This window comes from Chrysoperla carnea, chromosome 5, assembly GCF_905475395.1.
Source record: "Chrysoperla carnea chromosome 5, inChrCarn1.1, whole genome shotgun sequence".
In the NCBI taxonomy this organism is placed as follows: Eukaryota; Metazoa; Arthropoda; class Insecta; order Neuroptera; family Chrysopidae; genus Chrysoperla; species Chrysoperla carnea.
This window is the reverse complement of record NC_058341.1, coordinates 75162792-75190729: the sequence shown is the minus strand read 5'-3', so window position 1 is coordinate 75190729 and position 27938 is coordinate 75162792. Positions and strand designations below refer to the sequence as shown.

General features: G+C 31.5%; 1 protein-coding gene across 2 annotated transcripts in view; it reads right to left on the bottom strand.

Moving 5' to 3' along the window:
- The window catches only part of LOC123299607 (ice-structuring glycoprotein-like), a 489510-nt gene that overhangs the window by 25049 nt on the left and 436523 nt on the right, over nt 1-27938 (bottom strand). The window contains exons 3-4 of one of the 2 annotated variants that reach the window (XM_044881870.1): nt 8543-8615; nt 4483-5226 (exon numbers count right to left, since the gene is read on the bottom strand). In XM_044881870.1, coding sequence (XP_044737805.1) covers nt 4483-5226; nt 8543-8602 — 804 coding nt within the window. In that variant the 5' untranslated portion in view covers nt 8603-8615. Of the gene's footprint in view, nt 1-4482; nt 5227-8542; nt 8673-27938 lie in introns of those variants that run through there. The other variant, XM_044881871.1, reaches the window with a different exon arrangement.

Here is a 27938-nt window from a genome sequence, read left to right as displayed (position 1 = left end):
TCGTGAATGTAGACGAAAAATAAGAATAAATTTTTTTGATAATTGTCTTGGTTTTCGAAATATCGAAAGCTGAATAATTAAACAAAAATTTCGATATTTTGAAAATAACGCCAGATATCAAAATATTTTTCTTTACTTTTCGTCTTACACCGCCAAGTTAAAATATAATTTATCATCAAAATTGAAAATATATATTTTTTAAATCCCCCCCCCCTCCTTCTACCGTGCTCATCCATCCTTAAGATCGAGTTTGATATTCCCCATCATGTTCTGACATCAGAATGTATCTCTAGTTTTTCGTTTTTTTTTTAATAGCAAGTTTAGATTCTAAAGGGTAAGAGACAGAATATCACTTGAAAGTAGGCAGGATAACACTTTAAATAAGATCCTCATAAAAAAAAAACAATTTTTGCTTAAAACATTTTTTCGAAAAACGTTAGGTTTCGAAGGAAAAGCGACTTAAAAATATGTCATTATTGTATTTAGTCAAAAGAAAATACGCTTAAACTGATAATTTTAGATCAAAGTTATGTCTTTTATTGCCCTTGACAAAGCGAATGTCCTCTTTTGTCCTTGACAAGTTTTAGCCAAAGCATTTCTCAGTAGTAATCGTATTTTCTTTCGATTAAATGCAATAATGACATTTTTTTAAGTTACATTTTCTCCGAAAGCTGACGATTTTGGAAAAATGGGTTTAGATGAAAATGTAAGTTTTTTATGAGAATCAACTTACTTATTTAATGTATTATTCCATCTCTTACCGTTTATCATCGAAATTGGCTATTAAAGAAACTCGAAGATGTAGGTTCAATCTTCTCTCAGAATATAATGGCTCCCATCCAACCTTGCAACTTTTGTTTAAGTAAATTTTTGATTAATCAACTGCAAAACAAGCTATTAGGCATTATAGAAATTATATAAATCGGCTATTTTCAACTATCGGGTTTATCCGATCAATTATCAACATTTTCCTGGTTATCAAGTTCTTTATTTAATAAAAAAAGTATTTAATTCATATTTTCTTCGCTAAATAGTCTGGTATTAAGTTATATTATTAAATATGTATTTCGGATATATATTACCGATGTGGATGGCTTATATTTGCCCACTAGTGAGGCAAGTTGGTGCGATTTACTCGAAATTTGGACATCGCTTTAATTTGCTTATTTAATATCACATAATCATTAAGAAGAATAGCATAATTTTTAACAATACGTCCTTATATAATATTCTGACAGTTTCCAGAAGAATATTTCACTTCAAAATTACCGAAAAAACCATAAAATAATAATCAATGGACTAATTATTTGAAGCTATCTACCTTTTTACATTTTCAACCTTCTATTCTAGCCTAATTTTTGTTTTCACGAGTTAACTTAGATGTTTTAGACACAAGTTTTTTATTTTTGTATAAGGAACATTTTCTTACTTTTTAACACTTGTTCAATCTACATAGGTTTACAACATGGGTCTTATGTATCCATAACCCAATTGACCTATGATGCTCATTTACAAACTAAAACTCACCACTTCCGCTTGATATCTCTTTTCGTTTTTGCGTTATCGTGTAGAAGGACGGACAAAGTAGGCGAGTTTATTAACAGCTTTATCAAACTTTCTTCTTATCATCAATAAAGCTTCCATTCTAAGGGTTACATACTTGGGCCCTAAATTAGTTTACCTTGATATTTTTTCATATATACAGGGTATAAAAATTAAAGTTTTCGTAGTGTTTGGTTTTTATTGGAGTACTCATTTTTGTGGGTTTGTGCCCACAATACCAAATCATTATTCAAATTAAGAGGTCCCCCCGTGAAGTTGGTCACCGCATTTTTGTTCCAGAATATAAACCATATTGTTCGATTGTAGTTGCATATAGATGGATTGTTCCAGAATTTCACCCTTTTGTACCGCCCGATTCTCTAGATATTCAATTTTATATGTGCGGAGGCCAACTTCACGCTAGTCCCGGCATTTTCTGTACTGCAATTTTAATGCCACTATTCGAAAGAGTACCATTATAAAGGATTTTACCATAATATAAAGAGGGAAAACTTTTAAATACGGGGTGGAGAGCAAAAAAATATACCAACCCTCTAATACTACTTAACATCTTAAAAATTCAGTTGAATTAAGCTGTAAATATTGATTTCTTACAAAAGACTATATTGTTTTTCATTTTGAGTAATTTTTACTAAAAGACGCAGCCATGGTGAGGATATTTATAGGTGGAAAAATTATATGGTGATGGACAATCATGTATATGCTACTTGTTGTGACGTTTTTACTGGAATACGGTATACGCCAATTGATAGATATACATTAGAAGAGGAATGTTCCAGAATATAAAATTAATCCAATCTTAGATGGGGCGTGAGGGAGGAAAAATGTACCCTTGATACAAGAGTAAACACATAGTGCATTCGTTTTTACCGGACTATTAATACATTTTTTGAAAGATTATCTATAAAATAGCTTTGTTTTCTATTTTCACTATTTTTTAAAAAAGAACGAAGCCACAGCTAGGTTATATATATGGGGCGCCAGCTTCACGCTCCTTGTGCTGCTTCCTGTGACCTTTGTACTGGGATACTGTAAACGTCAATTGATAGATATACATAAGAAGAGCATTGTTCCAGAATATAAAACTAATCTAACATCTAAAGGGGTTTGAGGAAAGAAACATTTATCGCCGATACAAGATTAAACACTTACTGCATTATTATTATTCCAGAATAATATCTAATTAATTCAATTTTAAATGGGGCGTGGGGTAGGAAAATGTACTCCTGATACAAGAGCAAACACAAATCGCATTCGTTTTTACCGGGTTAGTTTTTCATTTTAGTTCTTTATTAACCAAGAACGTAGTCAAAAAGAGCATAATTTGCAAGTATTCATTATCGAATTCAAAAAATCGCATCTTTTTAGCATGTATAGAAGAGTGGGGGTAGTTTTGTGGCTATTTTACCCATTTTCAAAAGGTTGTGATGGAATACTTTACGTTTTTCAAATAATCGTGTTATTTTGAACCTGTTAAACGTCGAATGGAAAACACACAATCTTTTTAACATGAATAGAAGCGGAAAGGGCAATTTAGATGTGTTTTTCCCAATTTTGAAGTGTTGCTATGCAGGTTATGAAATTTTTTCAAGTTTTCTGCTCATCTGTTTCTGTACATTTCTTTATTTCTGGTCGATTTTTGAAATTAGCTTTAAATTTCTGGTCGCTTAGCTTTATGTAACTGAAAAACGCAATTTTGGGGGGTTTTTCGAAGTATACTTTTTGGATCATCACGACTCCTTGGAAATTCGGGGGGGGGGGTCAAATTTCCTAGGAATTTCCCAACATTATGTTTTTCAGTTCTACTAATGCTAGAAAGGTGGGATTTTCACCAAATAAAATTTTTTAACAAATTAAAAGAAACACATTAACAGAATACTTTGAAAATTTTCGTAACCAGCATCGCTACACTAGAACAATGGGAAAAACACCCTTAAACTGCCCTTTTCGCAAGAAAGATTGTGTTTTTTCAATTCGACGTGTAACAGGTCGGTTTATTAAAGAATTATTTAAAGTATTCCTTTACAACCTTTTGAAAATGGAGAAAAAACAAAACAACTACCCCCTTTCTTTTATACATGCTTAAGGGATACGGTTTTTTGAATTCGGCACAGAATACTTGCAAATTATGCTTCCTGTGACTACGTTCTCGGTTAATAAAGAGCGAAAATGAAAAACCCGGTACAAACGAAAGCACTATATGTTTACTCTTGTATCGGGGGTACATTCCCCCCGCCACGCCTTATTTGAGGTAAGATTAATTTTTTATTCTGGAACAATTCTCTTCTAATGTATATCTATCATTTTGGGTTAGCAGTATCCTAGTTCAAATATCACAGGAAGCGGCACGGAGAGCGTGAACCCCCCTGTGGCTACGTTTTTTGTTAAAATTAAAATAAGTAAAAACTAGGCTATTTTCTAGGTAATCTGTCAAAAGATTATATTACAAACGAATGTACTAGGAATTTACTCTTGAATTGAATATCTCGAGAATGTGGTACAAAACGGTGAAATTCTGAAAAAATCCATCTTTATGCGACTTCAGTCGAACCATATGGTTTATATTCTGGAACAAAAAATGCCGTGGCCAACTTCACGGGTTAGAATTTTTTTTATTGTCAATAATTGTGACTTTTATAACATTTTTTAACACCAAGAAAAAAAAAAAAAACAAAATAAAGAAGCACCAAGAACAATTTAACAATTTTTTAATAAAAATAAAACTCTCAAAACAATTATTAAAATGATAAAATTTTGATTTCAACCGTACAAATAACGACTACCTTGGCCACCTGCATATCCTTGTTGTCCATATCCTTGTTGTCCATATCCTTGTTGTCCATAGCCTTGTTGCCCATATCCTTGTCCATATCCTTGTTGTCCAGATCCTTGTCGCCCATATCGTTGTTGTCCTCCTTGTGCAGCTCGCCTTCCTCGTGCAGCAGTAGCTGCAGTAGCGGCAGTAGCAGCAGTAGCCGCAGTTGCTTGTGGAGCAGCAGCTCGCCGTCCTCGAGCGGCAGTAGCCGCAGTAGCGGCAGTAGCTGCAGTAGCCGCAGTTGCTTGTGGAGCTGCAGCTCGCCGTCCTCTAGCTGCAGTTGCCGCAGTAGCAGCAGTAGCCGCGGTAGCTGCAGTTGCTTGTGGAGCTGCAGCTCGTCGTCCTCTAGCTGCAGTAGCCGCAGTAGCGGCAGTAGCTGCAGTAGCCGCAGTTGCTTGTGGAGCTGCAGCTCGACGTCCTCTAGCTGCAGTAGCCGCAGTAGCGGCAGTAGCTGCCGTAGCCGCAGTTGCTTGTGGAGCTGCAGCTCGCCGTCCCCTAGCTGCAGTTGCCGCAGTAGCAGCAGTAGCCGCTGTAGCTGCAGTTGCTTGTGGAGCTGCAGCTCGACGTCCTCTAGCTGCAGTAGCCGCAGTAGCGGCAGTAGCTGCCGTAGCCGCAGTTGCTTGTGGAGCTGCAGCTCGCCGTCCTCTAGCTGCAGTAGCCGCAGTAGCGGCAGTAGCTGCCGTAGCCGCAGTTGCTTGTGGAGCTGCAGCTCGCTTTCCTCGTGCTGCAGTAGCCGCAGTAGCAGCAGTAGCCGCGGTAGCTGCAGTTGCTTGTGGAGCTGCAGCTCGCCTTCCTCGTGCTGCAGTAGCCGCAGTAGCAGCAGTAGCCGCTGTAGCCGCAGTTGCCGCCTAAAAAACACAAAACATTGTTGATAATTGATTGAAACATATTTTTAATGAAAGTCAAAACACAATATTTTTAATGAAAGTCAAAACATTTCAAACAAACAAGGTATCAAGCTTACGACAATACAAGCTCCAATAAAAGTATGGATAAGACAAATTAAAAACTACATTTTTTGTAGATTCTTCGTAATGCATATAAAAAATTAATTTCAACATGAACGCATAAGTCTTTTCGGTCAAATATATACTAAAATTCACGTACAGCTTATGGACACATCCCTGCCACTTAGAAAATAAATGACACACTCAATATTATTTATTATTTTAAAATGAACCAAATACGTTTGTATCAATAATAAGTGTTACTCGCGTTGCTCGTAAGGGGTGCAAGTAAAGTGGTTTTCGGTCCTGGTTCTGCACCATAGAAAAATCACTACATGAGTTGAAAACTAAACTCATAATTTAGTGCTACGCATCTAAATCATACATGTTGATAGTACGCACATTTTGATCTATTGAACAGTTGTCCGCATCAGTTGATCTTGAGTACTACAACTACGCATAGTCTAAGTTTCACATTATCATTTTCGAGGGGTAGCGTTTAAAAAAAGTGAGATTTTCGAATTAAGGTCTTAATTTGTATTTATTCTGCGTTGAATGTAAAAGATGCATCTTTATAGCATGTAAAACAGTAAAAGGGTGGTTTTTGAGGGTGTTTTTCCCATTTTCAAGCAAGAAGATATTAAAGTTTTTTTTTCATTTCTTGCATAAGTTGAAGTTTTAAAAAAAATTTAAGTGATGGTTTTCCAATTTTTTACAGGTGTACAGTTCCAAAAATTTTAGCTTTACGATTTGAGCTTTTAATTTTCAGCTTTTAAGCTTCGATTGCAATAAAAAAAGGAGTACTTTTGGAGGGGTTTTCCCAGTTGTGAAGACTTGCGAAGGAAAAATTTCCAATTTTTCGCATCAGTTTATAAGTCCGTTTCAAATTATATAGATTAGTGAGTGATTGAATAACCTCAATTATACTCATTTGCAGTAAAATCGCAACGGCTCCAATAATATCCTGAAATTAGTGTGGATGGTATTTTTGGGGCTACAAATCGATCCATCTAGGTTTATTTTTTAGAAAACGTCGTTTTTTCCGTGTTAACACGAAAAACAGAACCATTGACTGCTAAATGTGACTCTTACTGACATCTATTGGCGAAGAAGTAAAGTACATTACCGCGACATTCTAATTGGTATTTGTGTCGAGACATTATAAATGGTTCTTTTATTAGTGATAAAGTGTTTTTTTAACTCAAAAAATATCTAGTAAAGCTCGGTATCCAGGTACTTTAATATAAAATGAGTTAATTAGTAATATATTGTTCGTATTTAGATTTAAGAAATGACGGTAAGAAGGAAAATGACGGTGTTGCATCTTTCAAATTGAGCTGGGTTGTTTTTGTATTTATTTATTTATTTATTTATTATTTTTATTTTTTTTGATTGTTTCTATTTTCTAGCTTAAAAATTCACCGAGATTTAAAAAATTTGAGTACAGCGTACATAAATCAAATACGTAAAAACTATATTTGAAAAAAGTTTTTTTTTTTTTTTTTAAATAATAATATATTTTAGTGGACTAATAGTCTAAGATTCGAATTAAGATGGACTTTCACCTATCTGTTTCCTGACTTAAAGTTTTTTTTTTAAATATAAAAGGTTTAGAGACAGGTCAAGACTACTTTAGTAAAAAAGATAAGACTAAAATTTTTTGAAATTTTGCTCTAACTTGCTAGGGTAACGACTCTTGCCCTACACGAAAGTCAAAAGGCATAAAAAATATGCAGCAGGGGAGCAACTTGTACCTTTTTTCGCATGTATGTGAATAGTAACTTCGTTCATCTGTTAATTCATTGAATCGCATATCAAAATAAAAATATTTTTATTGCAAATACGACGGTATATGATTGTCCATGAAATATCGATAATTAACGACGTTTGCAGCTTTGATAATTTAATTGAAAGTAGTCTTGTTAACACTTTTTTAACAATCTTTTAACACTGGGCAATCCATTGCAGGGATATTGGTTAACCTTTCTATTTCATAATAAAAAAAAGTTTTAACAAAAAGACAACCGACTTCAAAAGAAAAACTTTTCCAAACAAGTTAATATGGACTGAAAAGTAAAACAATAACGATAATATAATGTCGTTAATATTATTGTTATTTTTGGAGTCGGTGTCAGCCAAGGAAACGACTTTGACAGAACAGTTTGCTACACTAGCTTGGATGACACCGACTCCAAAAATAACAATAATTTTAACTACATTATATTATCGTCATTTTTTTACTTTTTAGTGCATATTGATTTGTTTTGGAAAAGTTTTTCTCTTTTGAAGTTTGGTTTTCTTTTTGTCAAAAGTTTTTTTAATTTTGTGATTTTTAGTGAATCTGAAGTACACTAACTAATTTCTCACTAAAAAAAGAATCATTGAAATCGGTTGATGTGATATTTAGTTATTCGTCCTCTTATCGTGCATACTTTATGCAAATTTTAGACTATTATGGTTTTCTCATGGATGAACTGGATCAACATGAAATGAGACCACACGGGAAGCACCAGCTTTCAAATTGATAAAGAATCATCAAAATCGGTTCACCCAGTCGATAGTTCTAAGGTAACACACATAAAAAAAAAACAGTCGAATTGATAACCTCCTCCCTTTGGGTATGAAGTCGGTTAAAAAAATAACTTTCAATCACGAAACATGACTTTCACATGACTTTCATGTGAAGCTCAATCCTTATTCGGCTCCTGTAGGTACTATAAGATAAAAAAGGTGTATGAAGTATTGATACTAAAACTTTAAAAAAAGTTCAAATGGGCTAGAATTTTCTTTTTTAAATTATTTTTTTTAGTGCATACTAATCATTTAAAATGCTTTTTGTTTCTGATCCGTAAAAAAAATGACGAAATTTATTTTTAATTTAAAGTTGGCTGCAGAAACTATAAATTAGCTTGAATGAGGCTGAATTTAAAGCTAGAAAGTCGAATGAAAAATCAAAATTTACAAAATTACTTAAGCCACAGCTTTTATGTTATTTTTATTTGTTGAATTTTTTTTTTTTTTTTTTTTTTTTTTTTTGTAGTACTGCCCCCTCTTCTCTGAAGTGGATTTTTGGATACAAAGTTGTTCAAATTAAACAACCAAATTTCAAAGATGTAACACTTTTGCCTTATATATATTTAATTTTATGTATTAAGTGACCCAAGTGATTGATAAAATGGTTAGAAATGATAAATCAATATGAATGGTTTTGACTTACTTGAGTTATTGCTAACGCAACCAATGTAAGGAATACGAACAAAAATACTTTAAAATTCATTGTAGTTTATTTTTTATTCTTTGTTTTGGATAAAACTTATTATTTTTCAAACTACAAATCATAAAATAATTGTCGTTGTTTATATACAAAAATGTATTAATAAATGGAACATGATGCATGACAAAAACTGGGTTTTTTGAAGCTATTTTGTTTGCTACTGGAAACATTTTCAAAAATAGCTTGCAAATATAAAATTCAGACTTCTTATTATTAAAACTTCGGGAAAATTTAAATACATTACCTATGATATATCTGATTGGCCCTTTTAAAAAAATTGGTGAAGACGTATGTTTGATGTTAAAAGTGATTTACCTCAAACGATTCAGGATTAGCAGAATTTTACAAGAAAATTGAACGACCCGCTTCCCATTATCGCATCACAATTTTATATCTATACAATTTTACCGTATACATGGTCTAAAAAATAATTAGTTACACTTGTTTCAGTATCAATGACTAGGCTAATTTTTCGGTTGGTTACGTTTATGTTAAACTTTGCACTTAAATCCCATCAAATTAGATCAAATTTCATATGGTTTACTTAACTTTTGGAGACGACAATGCCAGCTTTTCCCAGTTTTAGCTTTTTACACTGTAGAATAAACATTTCCAAATGCGCAAAATAAAGATTTATTTCGAAAAAATCAAAGATTTTATAAGTTTTTCCACAATTTTTTGCAAATTACTCGAAAACTATGCGTTTTACAGAAAAAAGAGTCGATTCAAAGTTATCATGCGAACAATTTCCGGTCGATTTGTATATATAAATTTTTTAGGGAAGAAATACTTCTAAGAATGCTACAACTCAGAAGTATTTTTTCTCTTAAAAACTTACCAAAATCATGGAAAAATTTTACATTGATGGAGATTTTTCCGAAAATATGAAAGATAAGTAAACTTTTATCAAAACATTTTGGGTCAAGCTATTTTTTCTCTCAAATCCAGAGTTTTCGAATAAATTGCAAAAAATTGTGAAACGTATAAAGAGTGTTTATTACGTAATTGTTTGTTTTTTTGCGTCATGTAAGTAAAGAAAGATAAACAAACAAACACATACATAATAACGTAACGTATAAATTTTAGATATGGACAATAAGTACCTGTATGTACATACTTTATAATGTTTCTAAGCTTATTTGCGCCCTCAAGGGTAAACAGTGATGTTTACAAAAAAATTTTTCAAACAAAAGTTTTTATTTTTTTATAAGAAACAAATTTTTCATTTAAACTTTTGTTCCATCTCTAATGATTTAAAAGATGGGTTATACGGACCCAAAACCTACGTTGCTCATTTACAAACTCGACCTCATTTTTGCATCCTGAGCACGATATATAAATATTTATTTTCGTTTTTGAGCTATCGTGTTTACGTATAGATAGAGGGGCAAACAACAGACAGGCGGTCCACCGGAAGTGGACTACCTATACCAAAATTTTGTTGGTAGCATCAATATTTTTAACCTTAGTTACAAATTTGGGACTAAACTTAGTATACATTGACATATTTCATACGTTCGTGGTACAAAAATTTTATGATGTCTGAATATCACACTCAAAATATTATTTATAGAAAATGGAAAAATTTTAATTTGTTCAATATTCAATAAATTTTTAGTTAATAATTAATTAATTATTTATGCAGAAATAAATATTTACTAAAGCAAGTTAGCACAATAAAATTCATCACAAGGGAAAAAGTGTTGCATCTTTGAAATTTGGCACAGTTGTTTATTAGGTTGTAAAAACTTCGTACCGAAAGATCAACTAATTAGAGGGGAGGGGCTTAACATTTTTGAGGGTTAAAAATTAAGCTATAATTGCAAAATAAGTATGGTATAAGTTTAAAATATTGGCCGAAGTTTAATTGGCCCAATTTTAAGATCGTACATTTTTTCGCTCTTTAAAGCACGCGGAAACCGTCTTATTTATATTATCTGCAGTCAACTTTATATTAATAATAATATAACTTCATATTTTTTAGAGGATAAAAAAAATCAAAAAGCATTTTAAAGTGGAGGCTTTAATATTTTAAACGATAAGTTGAATACATCTACTGGATTTTGATAAAGATTTTGATAAATTTTGGTAAAAGTGGCTAATTTTTTTAAATAAACTTTCGTTGTAATTAATGTAGAAAAAGAGTTTCCCGGTTCTGGATTGATCCCCGCGAACTTCTGCACGCGGTTTTATCTCAACATTGTTATCTTTGGTGACGTTTTCTTGAATATCTCTGCTTATATTGATCGGATTGAGATGAATAAAAAAAATTGTTTATTAAGAATTTCGGCATCGACCTTGTGAAATAACCTCAAAATCTCAAAAAGGCGCTGTAACTTTATATTTTCAAGTTTCTTTGATAACTTTTTGGAAAAATCAAGGAATTGGATTGAAATTCTGAAATAAAAATGAAAATTTTATTATCATAAAAAAGGTGATAAATTTTAGCCCTATACATAAAACGAATTTTTCTGAAAAATTTTAACCGTTCGTACAGTTACGGCAAGTCATTGGACTTTAACATTTTTTTTAAATTGCAGATTCTTTTATTTTCTTTCGGATAGTGCGAATGATTTTTTTCAAAACTTGATTATGAGCCGAAACATTGCAAAACAAAAATGAAAAAAACTCGGAAAAATCCACATTTGCATCATTAAAAAGTTCAATGGATTTTTTTTTTTTTTTAAGAATGCAGACCTGGGTTGTTTCGACTTTTTTGCATTTTTGTTTTGCAATGTTTCGGCTCATAATCAGGTTTTGAAACAAAATCGTTCGCACTATCCGAAAGTACATAAACATACCTGAAATTAAAAAAAAGTTAAAGTCCGATGATTTGAATGATTGTACGAGCTGTTGAAATTTTTCAGAAAAATTAGTTTTACTCAAAATTGAGGTTATGTATCGGGGTAAACCACCCTTTTTTTTGATCATAAGTTCTTCGCCAACGCACACCATCTTTTTCCTCGCCAACGCACACCATTCGTCGTGGAGAAGCACAGATACCAACGAGCGAGGTGAGTAACTATTTGAATACATTTTAAGTAACAAACTATATATTTTCAATAAGGGAAAACACTATACCTTTATTTCATCAGTTAGTTTAGCATTTTTTTCATTAGTTCTGAATAAACGTACAATAATCTAGAGTAAATACTTATGCTAACAACCGTAAGACAGACTTGGAAATGCACGTCGATACTTTTAAAAATTTAGCATCAGTAAGGGTTCCGGTCCCTCCCACTTCAAAGGAAGACCTGGACTAATCAGTGGAAACCCTCATCACGGAATGCAGAACCAATGACTGGAATGAAAAAAGGAAAATATTTTCATCTGAAATTGTTATGATAAGTAAAATCGTCATTACAGTCGGGGGACCTATTTTCTGTGGAAAATTGCTTAATCTTAGAGGTCCCCCGACTGTAGTGACGATTTTACTTATCATAACAATTTCAGATGAAAATATTTTCTCGTTTTCATACTTTTAAGAGCGCGATTCTTAATTATCGGGGTTTTAGTTTTCGAACTTTATTTTATTAATTTGATACCAAACACGCTATCATGTAATCGAAATTTGTTTTAATGTTCAATTTAATGTGACGCCACATAGCCTATTACCAGCGGGCGATCAGGACGCTTCTAACGATATCTCATTTGTCAAATTATGATTAGTAGTTTAGAAGCTAGGTCTGAACAGATGAACATACATACATATGGATCAAACACATAACCCTCGCCATTGTATAGTCGGGGTAAAAAAAAGCAAAAAGGACCTATTGGACATACTTCTGTGAGAAAATAGAGGCAACCTCATATGCGAGCTGACTAAGAAAGATTGTGACTATATAGTATTTTAGATGAATCTTTCTAGCAATATCGTTGCGATTTGGGCAAAAATGTTGCTTCGCGTTAGTTTATAAAACACTTTTTTTTTCTTTTTTTTTTTCTACAGAATTCAATGGTGTCAATTAATTTTTGCATTTTCAAAAAATGTTAAGCTATTTTTCAGCAATTATTAAAAAATTTATTGTTGCAAAATTAATTTCATTGATTCACAATCTGAATCTGAACTGCTGGAAACAGTAACTGGTATGTGCGTAATGACGACATTCACCGTAGTCTCAAAATGCCCACAGTGGGTGACGAAATAACGCGATTCAGTGAAAGTTACTTGACTCGCTTTGATAGGCACCCAAACATTGAAGTAATCAGTCTCTTAGGCAATAGTGAAAGAGTAAATAGAATAAATAGACAAAGTGTTATAGATTTAATATTTAGATTTACGTAAATAGTTTTAATTATAGTTTACATACTAAAAATTCATTAATCATTAATTAATAATTAATAAATTGCAAGGAACGATTTTTTCATTACTAAAATCAAGGACACAAACTTATTTACGTTTTTTACAACATTTGAATCAGGAGGCGGGAACAAGGTAAGATGGCGTCGACTGGGTACGTGCGCGAAAATCAAAACTCGTCCTCCATCGAACATACTTTGTCTAATTCTACCAAGGGTAGGGTGTAATGTAATGGGAGTTCAATTACAAAGACCGATGACGCGAATTCTATGATTTTTGTTCTCCCAAAAAGTGCTCAACGTGCCGAAAGAAGTTTTCACTTCAATAATTTTTGTTTAGAAATATATTTATTATAATATAATTAAAACTAACCGTTAAATACACTTATTTTTTGAATTATGTACAAACTAGCTTGATAATCGCCCGATTCACTGGACTTACAAGTAACAACTACCGCTTTTTAGCCTACAGCTCTATTGAACTCACTTATCCCGCTTCCATAATACTCGAAGAGATTGTTTTAAACAGCTAAAATATACGCACAGTTTTCATTTTTAAAAGTGTTAAAAGTGTTACTTTTGAAGTCGGTTTTCTTTTTGTTAAAAGTTTTTTTTATAATTTGTAAAAATAAAGTTTTAAAGACCCCCAAAAGAGGATTAAGCCGCACCCGCACCCTGAGTAATCAAATCTTTTGGTTCGAAGTTGTTACATCCTAATAAACAACTGTACCAAATTTAAAAAATGCAACAATTTTTTCTATCTATTTACTTGAATTTTATTGTACTACAACAATTATTATTATTATTATTATTGACCATCATTTTTAATGTTGAGTATTTACATGAAAGTTATGCCCTTGGCTATAAGTAATTGTAGTGTCGTGTTAACTCTGTTTATATTATATTTTCCGACCTATTAAAAAATGCATAATAAATTTTTGATTAATTGTTATCATTGCGTCTCTGTTAATTTTAATTTTGTTATCACCCTGTTGTATGTGCCTACCTAAACCTTCTACGCTTCTTTGTGTGTTCTTTTCTTGTATATTAGTTTCATTGATCTTTGTGTACCATAATTTATTTAAAACATTTTTGGGTAAAAATTTTCTCGTAAAATGTTGAAGACATTATTTTTAATTTTTTTTGAAAAAGGTTGATATGTCACCGTCAATGCTATAATAAAAATATTTTTCGCCGAATTTTTTGAATTTGGTAGGGGAGTGTGGGGTAATTGGCACTATCTAAGGAATATTGTTAATAAAACTCATAATTTCTATAATTTAAATTTTTGTTTATAATGAACGTAAGCTGCACCTATTTGGTTACCAGAAAATCACAGAAAAATATTTAACTTAAGTAACGTTTACTTCTGGGAGCAGGTGTAGATAGCTCCTGGCTGTTCATCTTTTTCCAGCTGAGACGAGTTGTGTTGTGTGGGAAAAATGACGTGGAATGAACAGCCCACCTGGAGCTCTCATGTCTCATATTAACTTAATATTTCACGATACTTCAAATTTTTTTAGGTACGAGGAATGCAGCTCTCATTTCCCGCTTAACCTGGAATCGAAAAAATAAAATTTCAAAATTACATCTCGTAATCAATCAAAATTTCAATAGTCGTACCTTAAATAAGATAGATTTAGAAATATAATTGACGTAAATACTATATTAAACGTATATAGTTTAATGTTTACCTGGGACGTTATTATACCATGTATATGAAATATACATAGTATATTAAGTTTAGTCCCAAGTTTGTAACGCTTAAAAATATTAATACCATGAACAATGACGGTTGTCTGTCTGTTTGTCGTCTGTCCGTCTGTCATCACGATTACTCAAAAACGAAAAGAGATATCAAGCTGAAAGTTTTATAGCGTGCTAAGGACGTAAAAAGTGAGGTCAAGTTCGTAAATGAGCAACATAGGTTAATTGGGTCTTGAGTCCGTAGGACCCATCTTGCAAACCTTTAGAGATAGAACAAAAGTTTAAATGTAAAAAATGTTTCTTCTAAAAAAATAAACAACTTTTGTTTGAAACATTTTTTCGTTAACATCACTGTTTACCCATGAGAGCGCAAATTATGCGCAAATTGTATAGCATGTATTATATAGGTATATCGGTTATATGTGTGTGACTTGTTTGTATGTGTATGTTTGTATGTGTATAGAGTAATCAACACAGTCTGTACTTGGTATTTCAACAATTAACTCAGTAAATTGTTTGTTTTCACTTGTTCTTTTGTATTTTTTATAACAGTTCAGAAAAAAACAAACAATCGTCTTATACCTCTGAATGAGTGTAACTAAGACCTTGTACGCTTTAGACTAGCTCTATCAAATATAAACGAAGACATTCGAACTTCATTTACATAATTACGGGCATTAGGGAAGTCCAATTCTCCCATTACTCGCGAGCTCTCATTACCCCATGATCCCTTATTTAGAGTGATTAGCAAAAAAAAAAAAAAGGCAATTACTAAGTAATCTATTTTTCTGTCCAATTATTAGTCAATATTACGTGCTTACGTTATTATTACGTTATTGAATGTTATTTCCATATCTAGGAATCTGATTCGATTTTTTTCTGAATTTTCAACGATATAATTAATTATTTTGTGATAATTATTAAAAATTTGTAATAATTTTATATAATGATTTTTTTCTATAATTATCAAATAATCATCTATGTATTTATTAATTGCTAAAGTTTTAATTTGTGATTATTTAATTATGTTGTTGTAAGTTTATTTTAGAAAATTCCACTAAGGTTAACTGATAGCCTTACCCCCATCGGTAATTTGAATAATTGCCAATAGTAATTATACCATGTAAAGGAAATATACCAACGTATACTAAGTTTAGTAACAAGTTTGTAAAGCTTAAAAATATTGATATTATGAACAAAATTTTGGTATTGGTGTTCATAAAATCACCTAATTAGTCCCTTTCCGGTTGACTGTCTGTCTGCCTGCCCGTCTGTCATCACGATTACTAAAAACGAAAAGAGATATGCTGAAATTTTTATAGCGTGCTTAGAACGTAAAAAGTCAGGTCAAGTTCGTAAATGAGCAACATAAGTCAATTGAGTCTTGGGGTCCGTAGGACCCATTTTGTAAACCGTTAGAGATAGAACAAAAATGTAAAAAATGTTCCTTATCAAAAAATAAACAATTTTTGTTTGAAAAATTTTTTCGTTAACATCACTGTTTACCCGTGAGAGCCCAAATTGTATAGTATGTATTATATGGGAATATCAGTTCTATATGTGTGATATGTATGTATGTGTAACTTGACAGAGAAATCAACACTTTCTATACATGGTATACATGGTATTTTAATTTTTTTTTCACTTGTTACTATTATTATTTAAAATCAGAAAGATGGGGGAAGTAAGGCAATGCCGCGATTGATATATTAACGCCCAGTCTGAATCGCTAATGATAGAATGTAGCATTCTATAGGTGAAAGAATTTTTAAAATTGGCTAAGTAGTGAACTCAAAAATCTTAATATATATATTTCTTGTGTGTGTGTGTATGTGACTGAACTCCTCCTAGACGGCTGGACCGATTTCGATGAAATTTTTTGTGTGAGTTCAAGGAGATTGGAGGATGGTTTAGATTTACAATTTGGTCCAGTACAACTGTTTTTGAGGGCTCCGTACCAAAAAAATGAAATTTCATTAAATGGTGGGAGCGCATATAAATCATATCACATTATGTATACTATGTGTACTATGTATTTTTAATAGTATTCAGGTATTGTCAATAGGCATTTATTAGAGCCATATGCGAGCGCAGCGAGCTCTACTATCAAAGGTCAGGCCAAAGGTCGAAGGTCAGGCCACTCCAATAAATAGGAGTTAAATTGGGGTTTAGCGGACAGGCTAAACGTAGTATAGGTATTCATGAATTGGAGTTACGTTTTTACGGGACAACGTCCGTCGGGGCCGCTAGTATATATATATATATTTTATATATATATATATATATATATAAAGTCACTGATCTCGAGTTTATGATCAAATTGATTCAATTTTCACTCCATCTTCCCATAAACTCGAGATCAGTGACTTTAAAAACTGCCTTACATGCCTTAAAAAGGCTAAGATTTCCAAAAAAATGGAAATATTTTTAGGTCTACATAATATCTGGACTAAAAGAAGGGAGGAGGAGAACAAATTAAACATTGGACTGAAAATTTGAGATCAGGGATCCCATAAACACCTTTACACGTCTTTAAAAATTTTATTTAAAAAAAAAAATGGTCCTTTTCATTTTGATAGAGGACAAAGAGGACTTTATTAATAAAAATATCTTAAGTTTCGGGTTACTTTAGCATTTTAAACTATTTTGACTTTTTTAAAATCTTTTAAAAGATATTTATTCCATGCACCCCCTTCTCCCCAAAACGGGGTTAAAACTAAAAAGTTCCACTTTAAACCGGATAGACCTCTTTTAATTTGAAATTTGAAATCTGAAGCCAAAGCATAAAAATGCCAGTCAATATACCCAGGAAAAAATTATTTAAAAAAAGCGATAAATTTTATGTCTTTCGCGAAAATATGAGTCAAGGAGTCAATTTAGTAATAGGTATGCAACTTATTATGAAATCAAGAGATAATAAAAAACGCTATAAATTTTAAAAAAAATTTAACTCCGTAGGACAAAATTTAAGCCATTTAAAAAAAAAAAATCACTTAATTTTGAAATTTAGTTAATTTTTTTGAAACTATTTGGCAAATTTCTCTAAAATTTCAACTAAAAGTTGTAAATATTCAACCTACTTTTGGCATTAGTTTCATTAAAATCAGTCAAATATTTTTCAAGTTACAGTCAAATGGACTGTTTTACCATATGTATGTATACATATATGTATAACTTAGGGGAGGGGGGGGGTTGGGTTGACCCCATCTCCCGAAAAAAAGGTGTAGTTTTTAGCATTCACTACAAACCTACTAAATTTGGATATGCACCGATGTCTCCTCTTGCGAATATAAAATAAAAATGATGTTCGTTAGACATGTTGCAACCACTCCGGGAAAGTAAAATTTTAAAAAATACTAATTTTGATGTGAATAGAAAAGCCCCAAAGTTTCGCTGCCCGAAGTTTTAATTCATGTAACAGCCATTTTTGTCATTATTTTTTTCCAGTAGATCCTGAAAAAATCAAAAATAGAATCCGGAAAAAACAAAAAAATGTTATATACCATAAATGTATCAAAATCAAAACTCTAAAATTTTCTTTTCAGAAAGAAAATATCGGATGGATACCGTTTACGATAATATCTCCGTTTTCTGTAATAGTGTATCATTTTTGAACGCAGAGACTAAAAGCTACAGAACCTGTAAGGGCTTGTCCTTACATCTAAAAATGTTGAAAACTAAAATACGAAATAAAACCAAAGAACTATGTTTAAGAATTTATTCCGCAGTTATGGTGGGGTACAAACAACAGACGTTGCTTAGGTAATCATTGTGTACAAAGCAAATTCGCAATTATCGAATGTACAAATATTCAATAGAAACGCAATTTCAAGGTCGTTGCAAACCCAGCCAATTCGTCTATAGTCGACAATCTCAACCCAACCAATTCGTAATTACAACAATACAGAATTATCGAAATGTAATATTAGATGTGTTTGGGATTTATTTTATCGTCCCTTGTTTCCGGTAGCTATTTTTCCAAGTATATTTTTTTCATCGCTCTTTTTCCTGGTCTATGTTTCCGACGCTATTTTTTTGCGGGTCCCTCGGGACTAACTTCTAAGGGGTTATTTTCCGGATTACCAATTCTTCCATTTTATAATGATAATGAATGTTAATATCTAATTCTAATTTTTTTGTGTTATGTGATTTAATGATTATTACATTTTTTTGGTCTAACAAGAACCTCTGAGATTTTGGTTGATGAATGTATGGCTAGGGTTATGTGTTTGACCGGTAGGTAAGTGTGTTCATCGGTTCCCTCGTATCTTCTAAACTACTTATCACAATTTGAAAAATGATATATCGTTATAAAAACGTCTTGATTGTCGCCCTCTAGCGAACATAAATTTAAGAAAAACAACAAAGTTCAATTTAATGTAATGTATTTAGTATCAAATGGAAGAGCGTTATTAGTACTTTTTAACCGACTCCAAATAAAAAAATGGAGGTTCTCAATTCTACTGTATTGTTTTTTTAATATTTGTTACCTTAGAACTTTCGACTGGGTGAACCTTATCTATGTGAAAGCTGGTGCTTTCCGTGTAGTCCCATTTTATCTTGGTCCAGTTCCGACAACGACATCCATGAGTAAAACATAAAAATCTTAAATTTGCATTAAGTATGCACGACAAGGGGACGATTAACTCAAAAGCCAACCGATTTTGATGATTCTTTTTTCAGTGACAAATTAGTTAGTGTACTTCAGATTCACTTACAATCACAAAATAAATAAAAACTATTAACAAAAAGAAAATCTTTTTCAGAACAAATTAATATGCACTGAAAAGTAAAAAAATAACGATAATATAATGTAGGAAAAATTATTGTTATTTTTGGAGTCGGTGCCAGCCAAGCTATTGAAGCAAACTATTCTGTCAGAGTTGTTTCTTTGCCTGAAACCGACTCCAAAAATTACAATAATTTTAACTACATTATATTATCGTTATGTTTTTACTTTTCACTGCATATTAAATTGTTTTGGAAAAGTTTTTCTTTTGAAGTCGGTTTTATTTTTGTTAAAAGTTTTTTGTTTTTTTTTTTCAAATATAAGTAAAACCTAAAATGAAAAAAGGTAAAATTCGATGATTTGCCTGAACTGTACGAGCTGATGAAATTGAAAAAAAAAAATTGTTTTTCTCACTGTATATCATCAGCGGACTATGAAGACACGATACCACATTTAGCTAGTCAAAAAAGCTCTATACCAAATTTCCATTTGAGGCCTGATGCGGAAGATGTGACTATGGGAAAATAGAAAGATTTATGAATTCACAGACCTATCAAATTCATAAAATTAGTAGGTGTCAATTTAGAATATAGAGGGGACTATCATAAAACAATAATTGATTGTAAATTGATTGCATTGGGTAGTGAATACTAAAAAAAATATTTTGTTGTTATTATTTATAAAGAAAACAAAAATATGATTCACCAATACAATTAGATGTGGGAGGTATCAAATTAAATATTAATATAGGTACGGGGCAAGGGGGAATAAATTGTGTAATACAGAACACAAAATCTTAAACATTGTCTCACTTTACAACACCAACATACATACGAAGTATATGTATCTGAGCATGAATTTAGCAAAACGGGCTGGTCCTTTTTGCTAAGTTTATGCTTACGATATTTGATATCGCACGATAGGTTGCGTACAACAATTATTTTACAACGAAAAGCAGTGTAGGTTTTAATGGGTTAGTTTTTATAATAACATAAGTAGCCAAATAGAGTTTTTTTAACCGACTTCAAGCCAAAAAAAGGAGGTTCTCAATTCGACTGTGTTTTTTTTTTTATGTTTGTTACTTCAGAACTTTGGACTGGGTGAACCGATTTTGATGACTCTTTATCTATTTGAAAGCTGATGCTTCCCGTGTGGTCCCATTTCATTTTGGTCTAGTTCTGACAACGGCATCTATAAGAAAACCATAAATGTCTTAAATTTGCATTCATTATGCACGACAACAGAACGGATAACTCAATATCACGCCAACCGATTTCGATGATTCTTTTTTAGTGACAAATTAGTTAGTGTACTTCAGATTCACTAAAATCACAAAATAAAAAAAACTTTTAACAAAAAAAAACAACCGACTTCAAAAGAAAAACTTTTTTAAAACAAATGAATATGCTCTTAAAAGTAAAAAAATAACGATAATATAATACAGTTAAAATTATTGTTATTTTTGGAGTCGGTGTCAGCCAAGGAAACAACTCTGACAGAACAGATAGATCTTTTATGACAGAACAGTTTGCTACAGTAACTTGGCTGGCACCGACTCCAAAAATAACAATAATTTTAACTGTATTATATTATCGTTATTTTTTTTACTTTTTAGTGCATATTAATTTGTTATGAAAAAGTTTTTCTTTTGAAGTAGGTTTTTTCTTGTAATAACTTTGCATTTAAAGTCGCCTTCTACTATGATAAAACACATCCTCTTTTTAAGTGTTTTATTGGTTTCATTCAAAATTTTATTCAACTGTGATTCGATAAATATATATTCATTTATTTTGTTAATTATCTCGCACAGTAGGTTTCAGATCCAAAAGTGGAAAATAGGTTTTTCCTTCGTCGTTATGAGCTTATAATGCAGGATGACGATCTGCAGTCAATAACAGAACGCCCTGTATAAGTACATAATTTTTATAACAAAAGTATTATAACAAAGAAGTGACTACTTACTATTTATATGATATTACTGCGTTTTTTTTTTTAAGTTTTTGAGGTTATTTTACAATGTTCAGGATTCGATATCAGGAAAAGTAAATTCAAAACAAATAATTTATTTTATTCGCCTCAATCCGATTAATAGAAGCAGAGATATTTAACAAAAAAAACAATGTAGGGATAAATTGTCCCAAAACCGCGTGCAAAAGGTCGTTCGGATCGTTCTGGAACCGGAAATCTAGGAATTCTGTTTGTCAAAAATCGGATAATCTAGGATTTCTGTGTAGATTCTAAAAATCTAAATTAATCACAAAAATTTAAAATCAAAAACTAAATATGAATAAGTTCAAGGACATATCCTGCAAAGTGGTGATGGCGTTATTGAACTAAAATTTTGTCTTACCAAAGAAATCAAGTGTCACATGCTTCAAATATACACTAAATAAACGTTACCACAAAAATTATAAAACAAATTTATAACAATTAATAAATAATTAATTTGAATTTATTTCATTTTGCATATATTTGATACGTAAATCAAAGAAATTACATCCCTTTACATAGTAGAAATAAAAAAAAACTTTTAACAAATAGAAAACCGACTTCAAAAGAAAAACTTTTCCAAAACAAATTAATATGCACTAAAAAGTAAAAAATAACGATAATATAATGCATTTAAACTTATTGTTATTTTTGGAGTCGGTGTTAGCCAAGGCAACAACTCTGACAGAACAGTTTGCTACATTAGCTTGGCTGACACCGACTCCAAAAATAACAATTAGTTCAACTGCATTATATTATCGTTATTTTTTACTTTTTAGTGCATATTAATTTGTTTTGGAAAAGTTTTTCTTTTGAAGTCGGTTTTCTTTTTGTTAAAAGTTTTTTTTTTTTTTTTGTGTTTTTTAGTGAATTTGAAGTACACAAACTAATTTGCCACTAAAAAAGAATCATCGAAATCGGTTGGCGTGTTATTCGTCCTCTTGTGGCGCATACTTAATGCAAATTGAAGACTTTTATGGTTTTCTTATAGATGCCGGTGTCAAAACTAGACCAAAATGAAATGAGACCACACGGGAAGCACCAGCTTTCAAATAGATAAAGAATCATCAAAATCGGTTCACCCAGTCAAAAGTTCTGAGGTAACAAGCATAAAAAAAGTCGAATTGAGAACCTCCTTTTTTTTGGTTTGTTGAAGTCGGTTAAAAAGAAAATTAATTATAATAAAAGTAAAGGTAATATTTAAACACAAAAAGCATGAAAAAGACAAGTGTACGAAAAGTAATTGCGTAAATGTAGATAGTAATAATAATAATGGAATTTAACCTACGTTTTTCTGACATATAAATATAACAGAGGCCACCCACATCGTTATTTGTTATTCGTTATTTATTTAACTACATACGATTATATACAATTATATTTTATGATGTGGGTGGAATCGGTTACTTCGTTCTTATCCAAGCGAAGACAATGTGATCAATTCTACCACCCCCATTAATTTTAATTTTTTACGCTGCCGCTGCCTAAATTCGGACCCGCAACCTCCCAGTCAGTAGCCAGACGGTCAAAGACTAACTACTAAACTACTAACTACTAAAGACTAAATTAGTTTTTCTTAATTTTTGTAATTCCAGGAAAGAAAACAGTAAATAAAAAAAAAAAATTGGTAGCTCAATAATTCTCGATAATTGAATAATTTCCCTTTTATTTTTTGTTATTGACCTCAATTGGGTCACAAATATCAAATCTATCCAGACCAGAATTATTGCAATTTGCAATTTCCCATAATTATACGAATTTATTATCAAAAACAGATAGATTTACCCATCTAATACTAAAAAACACATGCAAGTCTTTTGTTGCGTTTTTCACGGGTCTTCAGTGGCATAATTAATGTTTATTTCATATAAGATATTTGCAATCAAAATTTTTTTGAAAGAAAAAGGCCCAGATTTTTTTTCTGTTTGCTCACGCTAGAGATATACATAGCACTAAAGGTTAACCTTGTTCGAAGTTAGAGGTGGGTGGCAAAATCTGTTTTAAATAACTGTTTATCTTATTTTATCAGTTATTTTATGAAGAAAAAAGGTTTTCCACCATTTCTTATTCTTTTTGAACATGAGTTAATTTTTCAACACTTAAAATACACTTTTCGAGTAGACCATTTTTTAATTTGGATAATTTTTCCAAAAGCCGTTGGAAAAATTAATTGCCAGTTTAATTTTCTAAAATGTGACTCAGTAAAACCGACAAAGAACATCTCTATGAACACTCTCCATTACCATTCAAACGAAAAATATCAAAATCTGTTCATCCGTTTAGGCGCTTCGATGCGACAGACAGACAGACATACAGATGGATACACATAGCGGTCATTCTTATAACGCACCATTTTTTAGTTCAGGGGTTAAAATGGAGCTATTTAAATATGAAATAAAATTAAAAGTAGTATATTTTTCTACTATGAATTAAGGAACATCCTGTGTAGTGATTTAGATCAAATAATAGGTAACTTCATAATTGCTTACATAATCAATTTATTGATTATGTCTTCTGTAATGAGAATGAATGAGTAGAATTCTCCCAAATATTAAAATGTCATTCATAGAATGAGTTTGAATGGAACCTAATTGATTTGTAATAATTATTTTGTATTGTAACACGCACACTCTTTCAACTGGAAACCACTGATAAGAATGGAATGGGTTATCAGCGTAATAAATAAACACTCAAATTAAAATCTAAACAATATTAATACAGCTTCAACTGACAATGAAAGTGAGAAACTAAAAAAATACTACGCATTAATTCAAAGCTGTTTGTTAACGTTGAATTATGATTATAAAAACTTTCATATATTCTATACGTACCTATGAGAATAGATAGAAAGGTTCTTTAATCAGTTAAGAATTAAGAGTAAAACTTTTTATAAAATCTTTTCAACAACTCCACATGGTTATCCTTACGTTATCATTAATCTATTAATCTATTAATCTTGAGGAATTATGCTCGGCTTTAACTTCACTAAAATTGAACAAACTTGCAGGTCCTGATAATATCCCACCCTTATTCTCTCTTAAATTGTTCTCTTTAATAAATCTTTATGGATTGGACTCTTTCAAGATCAATGGAAATCAAGCTTCATTATACCCATATTTAAATCTGGTGATAAATCTGATTTCCAGTTTCCAACTATAGACTCTTTGCTATTCAATCCGCCATTCCGAAAGTATAGAAGATAACTTGGAACAGACTATACTTTCGGAATGGCGGATTGAATAGCAAAGGGTCTATAGTTTGAAACATCAGGTTTATCACCAGATTTAAATATGGGAATAATGAAGCTTGATTTACATTGATCTTCATCCTCAGAGTATAGCCAAACTGTTCGCTCTATGCCGAAACGATCAACATGCACCAACTTATTGTCCTTCCAAAGTTTTATTCTGCAGTCAATATCTGCAGACTATGTTTATACAGATTTTAGCAAGGCGTTTGATAGAGTATGTCATTCGATGCTATTAGATGAACTGGAACATTTTGGTCTTGATCCTTCTATCATTTGTTGGCTTGCAAGTTATCTGATCGGAAGAACTCAAATGGTCAAAGTTGGAAATTTTATATAATATATTTAATATATAGAGTTCCGCAAGGATCTCATATTGGACCTCTGCTGTTCAACATATTCATAAATGATATCAAACAAATATTTTGTGGTAATCAGTTTCTCATGTTTGCCGATGATTCAAAAATATTTTACAACATTCTCAGGCTTAATGATTGTACACTACTTCAGAACAACAACTACAATCTTGGTGTGAACAAAACAAATTGCAAATTAATATAAATAAACTTCGGAATACTTTCCAGCTACCCCGTATTTTTTATATATCTAATGGAGTATAACTACAAAGAAGGCTTTATGAGTTCATTTCCTTCGCCACTTATGCCAAAAAATATCTCCTGCGTGTATTGCTCCTCATCTTTGGGAGACCTTATGTGAATCTATTTTATTATATTACTTCTAGGCAAACAGGTTTTTTTATTGCTATTTTAAAACAATTATTATTTTAGTAGTAAGAATTTTATTGGTCATAGAGCAGAAGGCCAGGTAATTTTTCAATTGATAATTATATTATTACCAACGTAGGCCTCAGATTCATTGGTATTCCACGTTTCAGAAAACAAATGATGTATCGACATTTTGTCCAGTGTTATTTTTGAGCCATAGATTCTAAAAGTGGAAAGTAAAAGTTTTCTCTTCAGAAGATTGGCTTACACTGTAGTGCTTTCTTCTATAATGTAGATTCGAAAAAAATATTTCATGTGAACAAGAAGATGACTGGTCGATCAACGCACAACTGAAACTGCTTGGTCTAGATGCCTTGAAATTTTGAATACACGTTTCTTAAATGGCGTAAGTGAGCACAAAGACGAGATTTTTGGAAATTCACCCTTTAAGGGATTAGAAAGGTGATGTGCATTTTGTATATAAGAGCTCCATGTTAATAATTTAATTGACAAATTTAGATAAACGTATGTTGTATTGTTTTTCTTTTTTATATACAATATTTACAATATTTACAAAATAGTTACTATTCTCACAAGCGGTATGATACGAATGCTTATTTATAAATCGAAAATCTACGATCTTTTATCGTTGTACAAAATATTTGAAACAATGGTTATGGAGCTATATACTTAATGTTCAAACCGGCAAAAAAGGCAAACCACTGAAGATAAAAATTAGAATTATTTTTACAGATTTTTAAAGGAAAACCAGTATAATAGATTTTCTTTCAAAATCAATTTTCTTTGAAAGAATATTTGATATATAGAACTACTAATAGTTACGGTTTTATAAAAGATTGCATTTTCCCAGCGGGTGACTGACTGACTGACTGACTCGAGGCTCGATCAACGAACAGCTGAAACCGCTGGGTCTAGAAGCATGAAATTTGGAGAAACAAACAAATTTTTGAATTTTTTTCCTTAAGCTGCGTAAGTGTACACAAAGAAAGGTTTTTCCGAAATTTATCCCTTAACCCTGAAGAGGTTGAATTGAGTGTTGGAAGTTGAAAACTTGGTCATTTTTGAAAATGAAACTTGGTCAATTTTGAAGTTGGTAATTTAAACATTATATATGAACATGATTCAAAACTAAAATTTCCTGTGTCACTATTTTCAAAAAATTCATTTTTCAAGGGAGTAAAATAGGGGGGAAAAGTTTATATGAAACTTTGTCATTTTTGTAGTTTGTAGTTAGAAATGTAACAGTTGATATATGAGCTCATGGTTTGAGAAAAAATTTATTTTACCTTATTCATGAAAATTCATTCTTTCAGAGGGTCAAATAAGGGATAAAAGTTTATATGAAACTACGTAATTGTCGAGGTGACAAGGGGATGATAGTTTTTATATGAAAATTCGTCATTTTTGAAATAACAATTTATCCGATTTTAAAAATCATTTCACCTATATGGGCAAAATTCCATTTTCAAAAGAGTTAAAATTCATAAAACTGTGAAAAAAAGGAAGGATTAGTGAGGGCAAGGAAAGTGAGGGCTGTCACTCAGTAGTCTTCGTTTTAAATTGTCCAGCAAAGCGGGCGGGTATCGGCGGCTACTATGAATATATAGATCAACTTAGTTTTTAAATGTAGGTATTGGACTATTTGAATAATTGCAATTATAATTTCTTTTTTCACAAACTTTTCTACGACAAATGTTTCAGGTGTGGAACACTAATCTCACACTTGAAACATAGAAGAACACTCTCCACTGAATTGCCTTTTTCCGGGTGGCTCTCCTCAAAATGAACTGATTTTTTTTATCATCGCCATTTTTAGTCTAACTCCTAAGCTCTCACTTAAAACCAAGCCAGAAACACTATCCGTTAAATAATTTTTCCAAAAAAAATCAAAAACGTTTCATTCGTTTAGGAGCTACGATGCCACAAACACATATAGCGGACAAACTTATGACACCCCTTTTTTGACAAATTTTCATAAATATTATTAGCCAAACATGCCATATAGTAGGAGCTCCACTAGTGGTCAAAATAAAGAAATGTTTTGGCGGTTGATAATAAGTCACAAAATTATCGAACAAAATAAACTAAAAAATAATATAATTAATGAAAATTTGAGTTTTTTTTTTATATTTTTTTAATTGGGTTTTAAATTTTTTGTTACCATTTATTATCGAAATTAAGAGTTATAAAAAGAAAAAATTTCGAAATTTTTGAATTTATTTATTGCTAGCAATTGTGACGTAATTTTATAATATTAAAAAATATAATAAGAACCAAGTTCATTTTAACAATTTTTTATAAAAATAAACTTCTGAAAATAATTATTAAAATCACATAATTTCGATTTTAACCGTTGTTACCATGGTTATTTCCATATCCTTGTTGTTCACATCCTGTTCCATGTCCCTGATGACATCCTTGGTTACTAGTGGTTACCACGGTTTCCTTGGTTACTACTTTTTGTCCACCTTGTCTTTGTTGGCCCGTCTGAAAAGAAGTTGTTTAAAAAAAAGGTTATTTACGTTACACTCAAAATTAAAAGGAAAGTTTAGGTATCACACACTTGAGATATTGCGTGACATTGATCAAAATTTCTCCTTGATATATACATATAAAATGCTT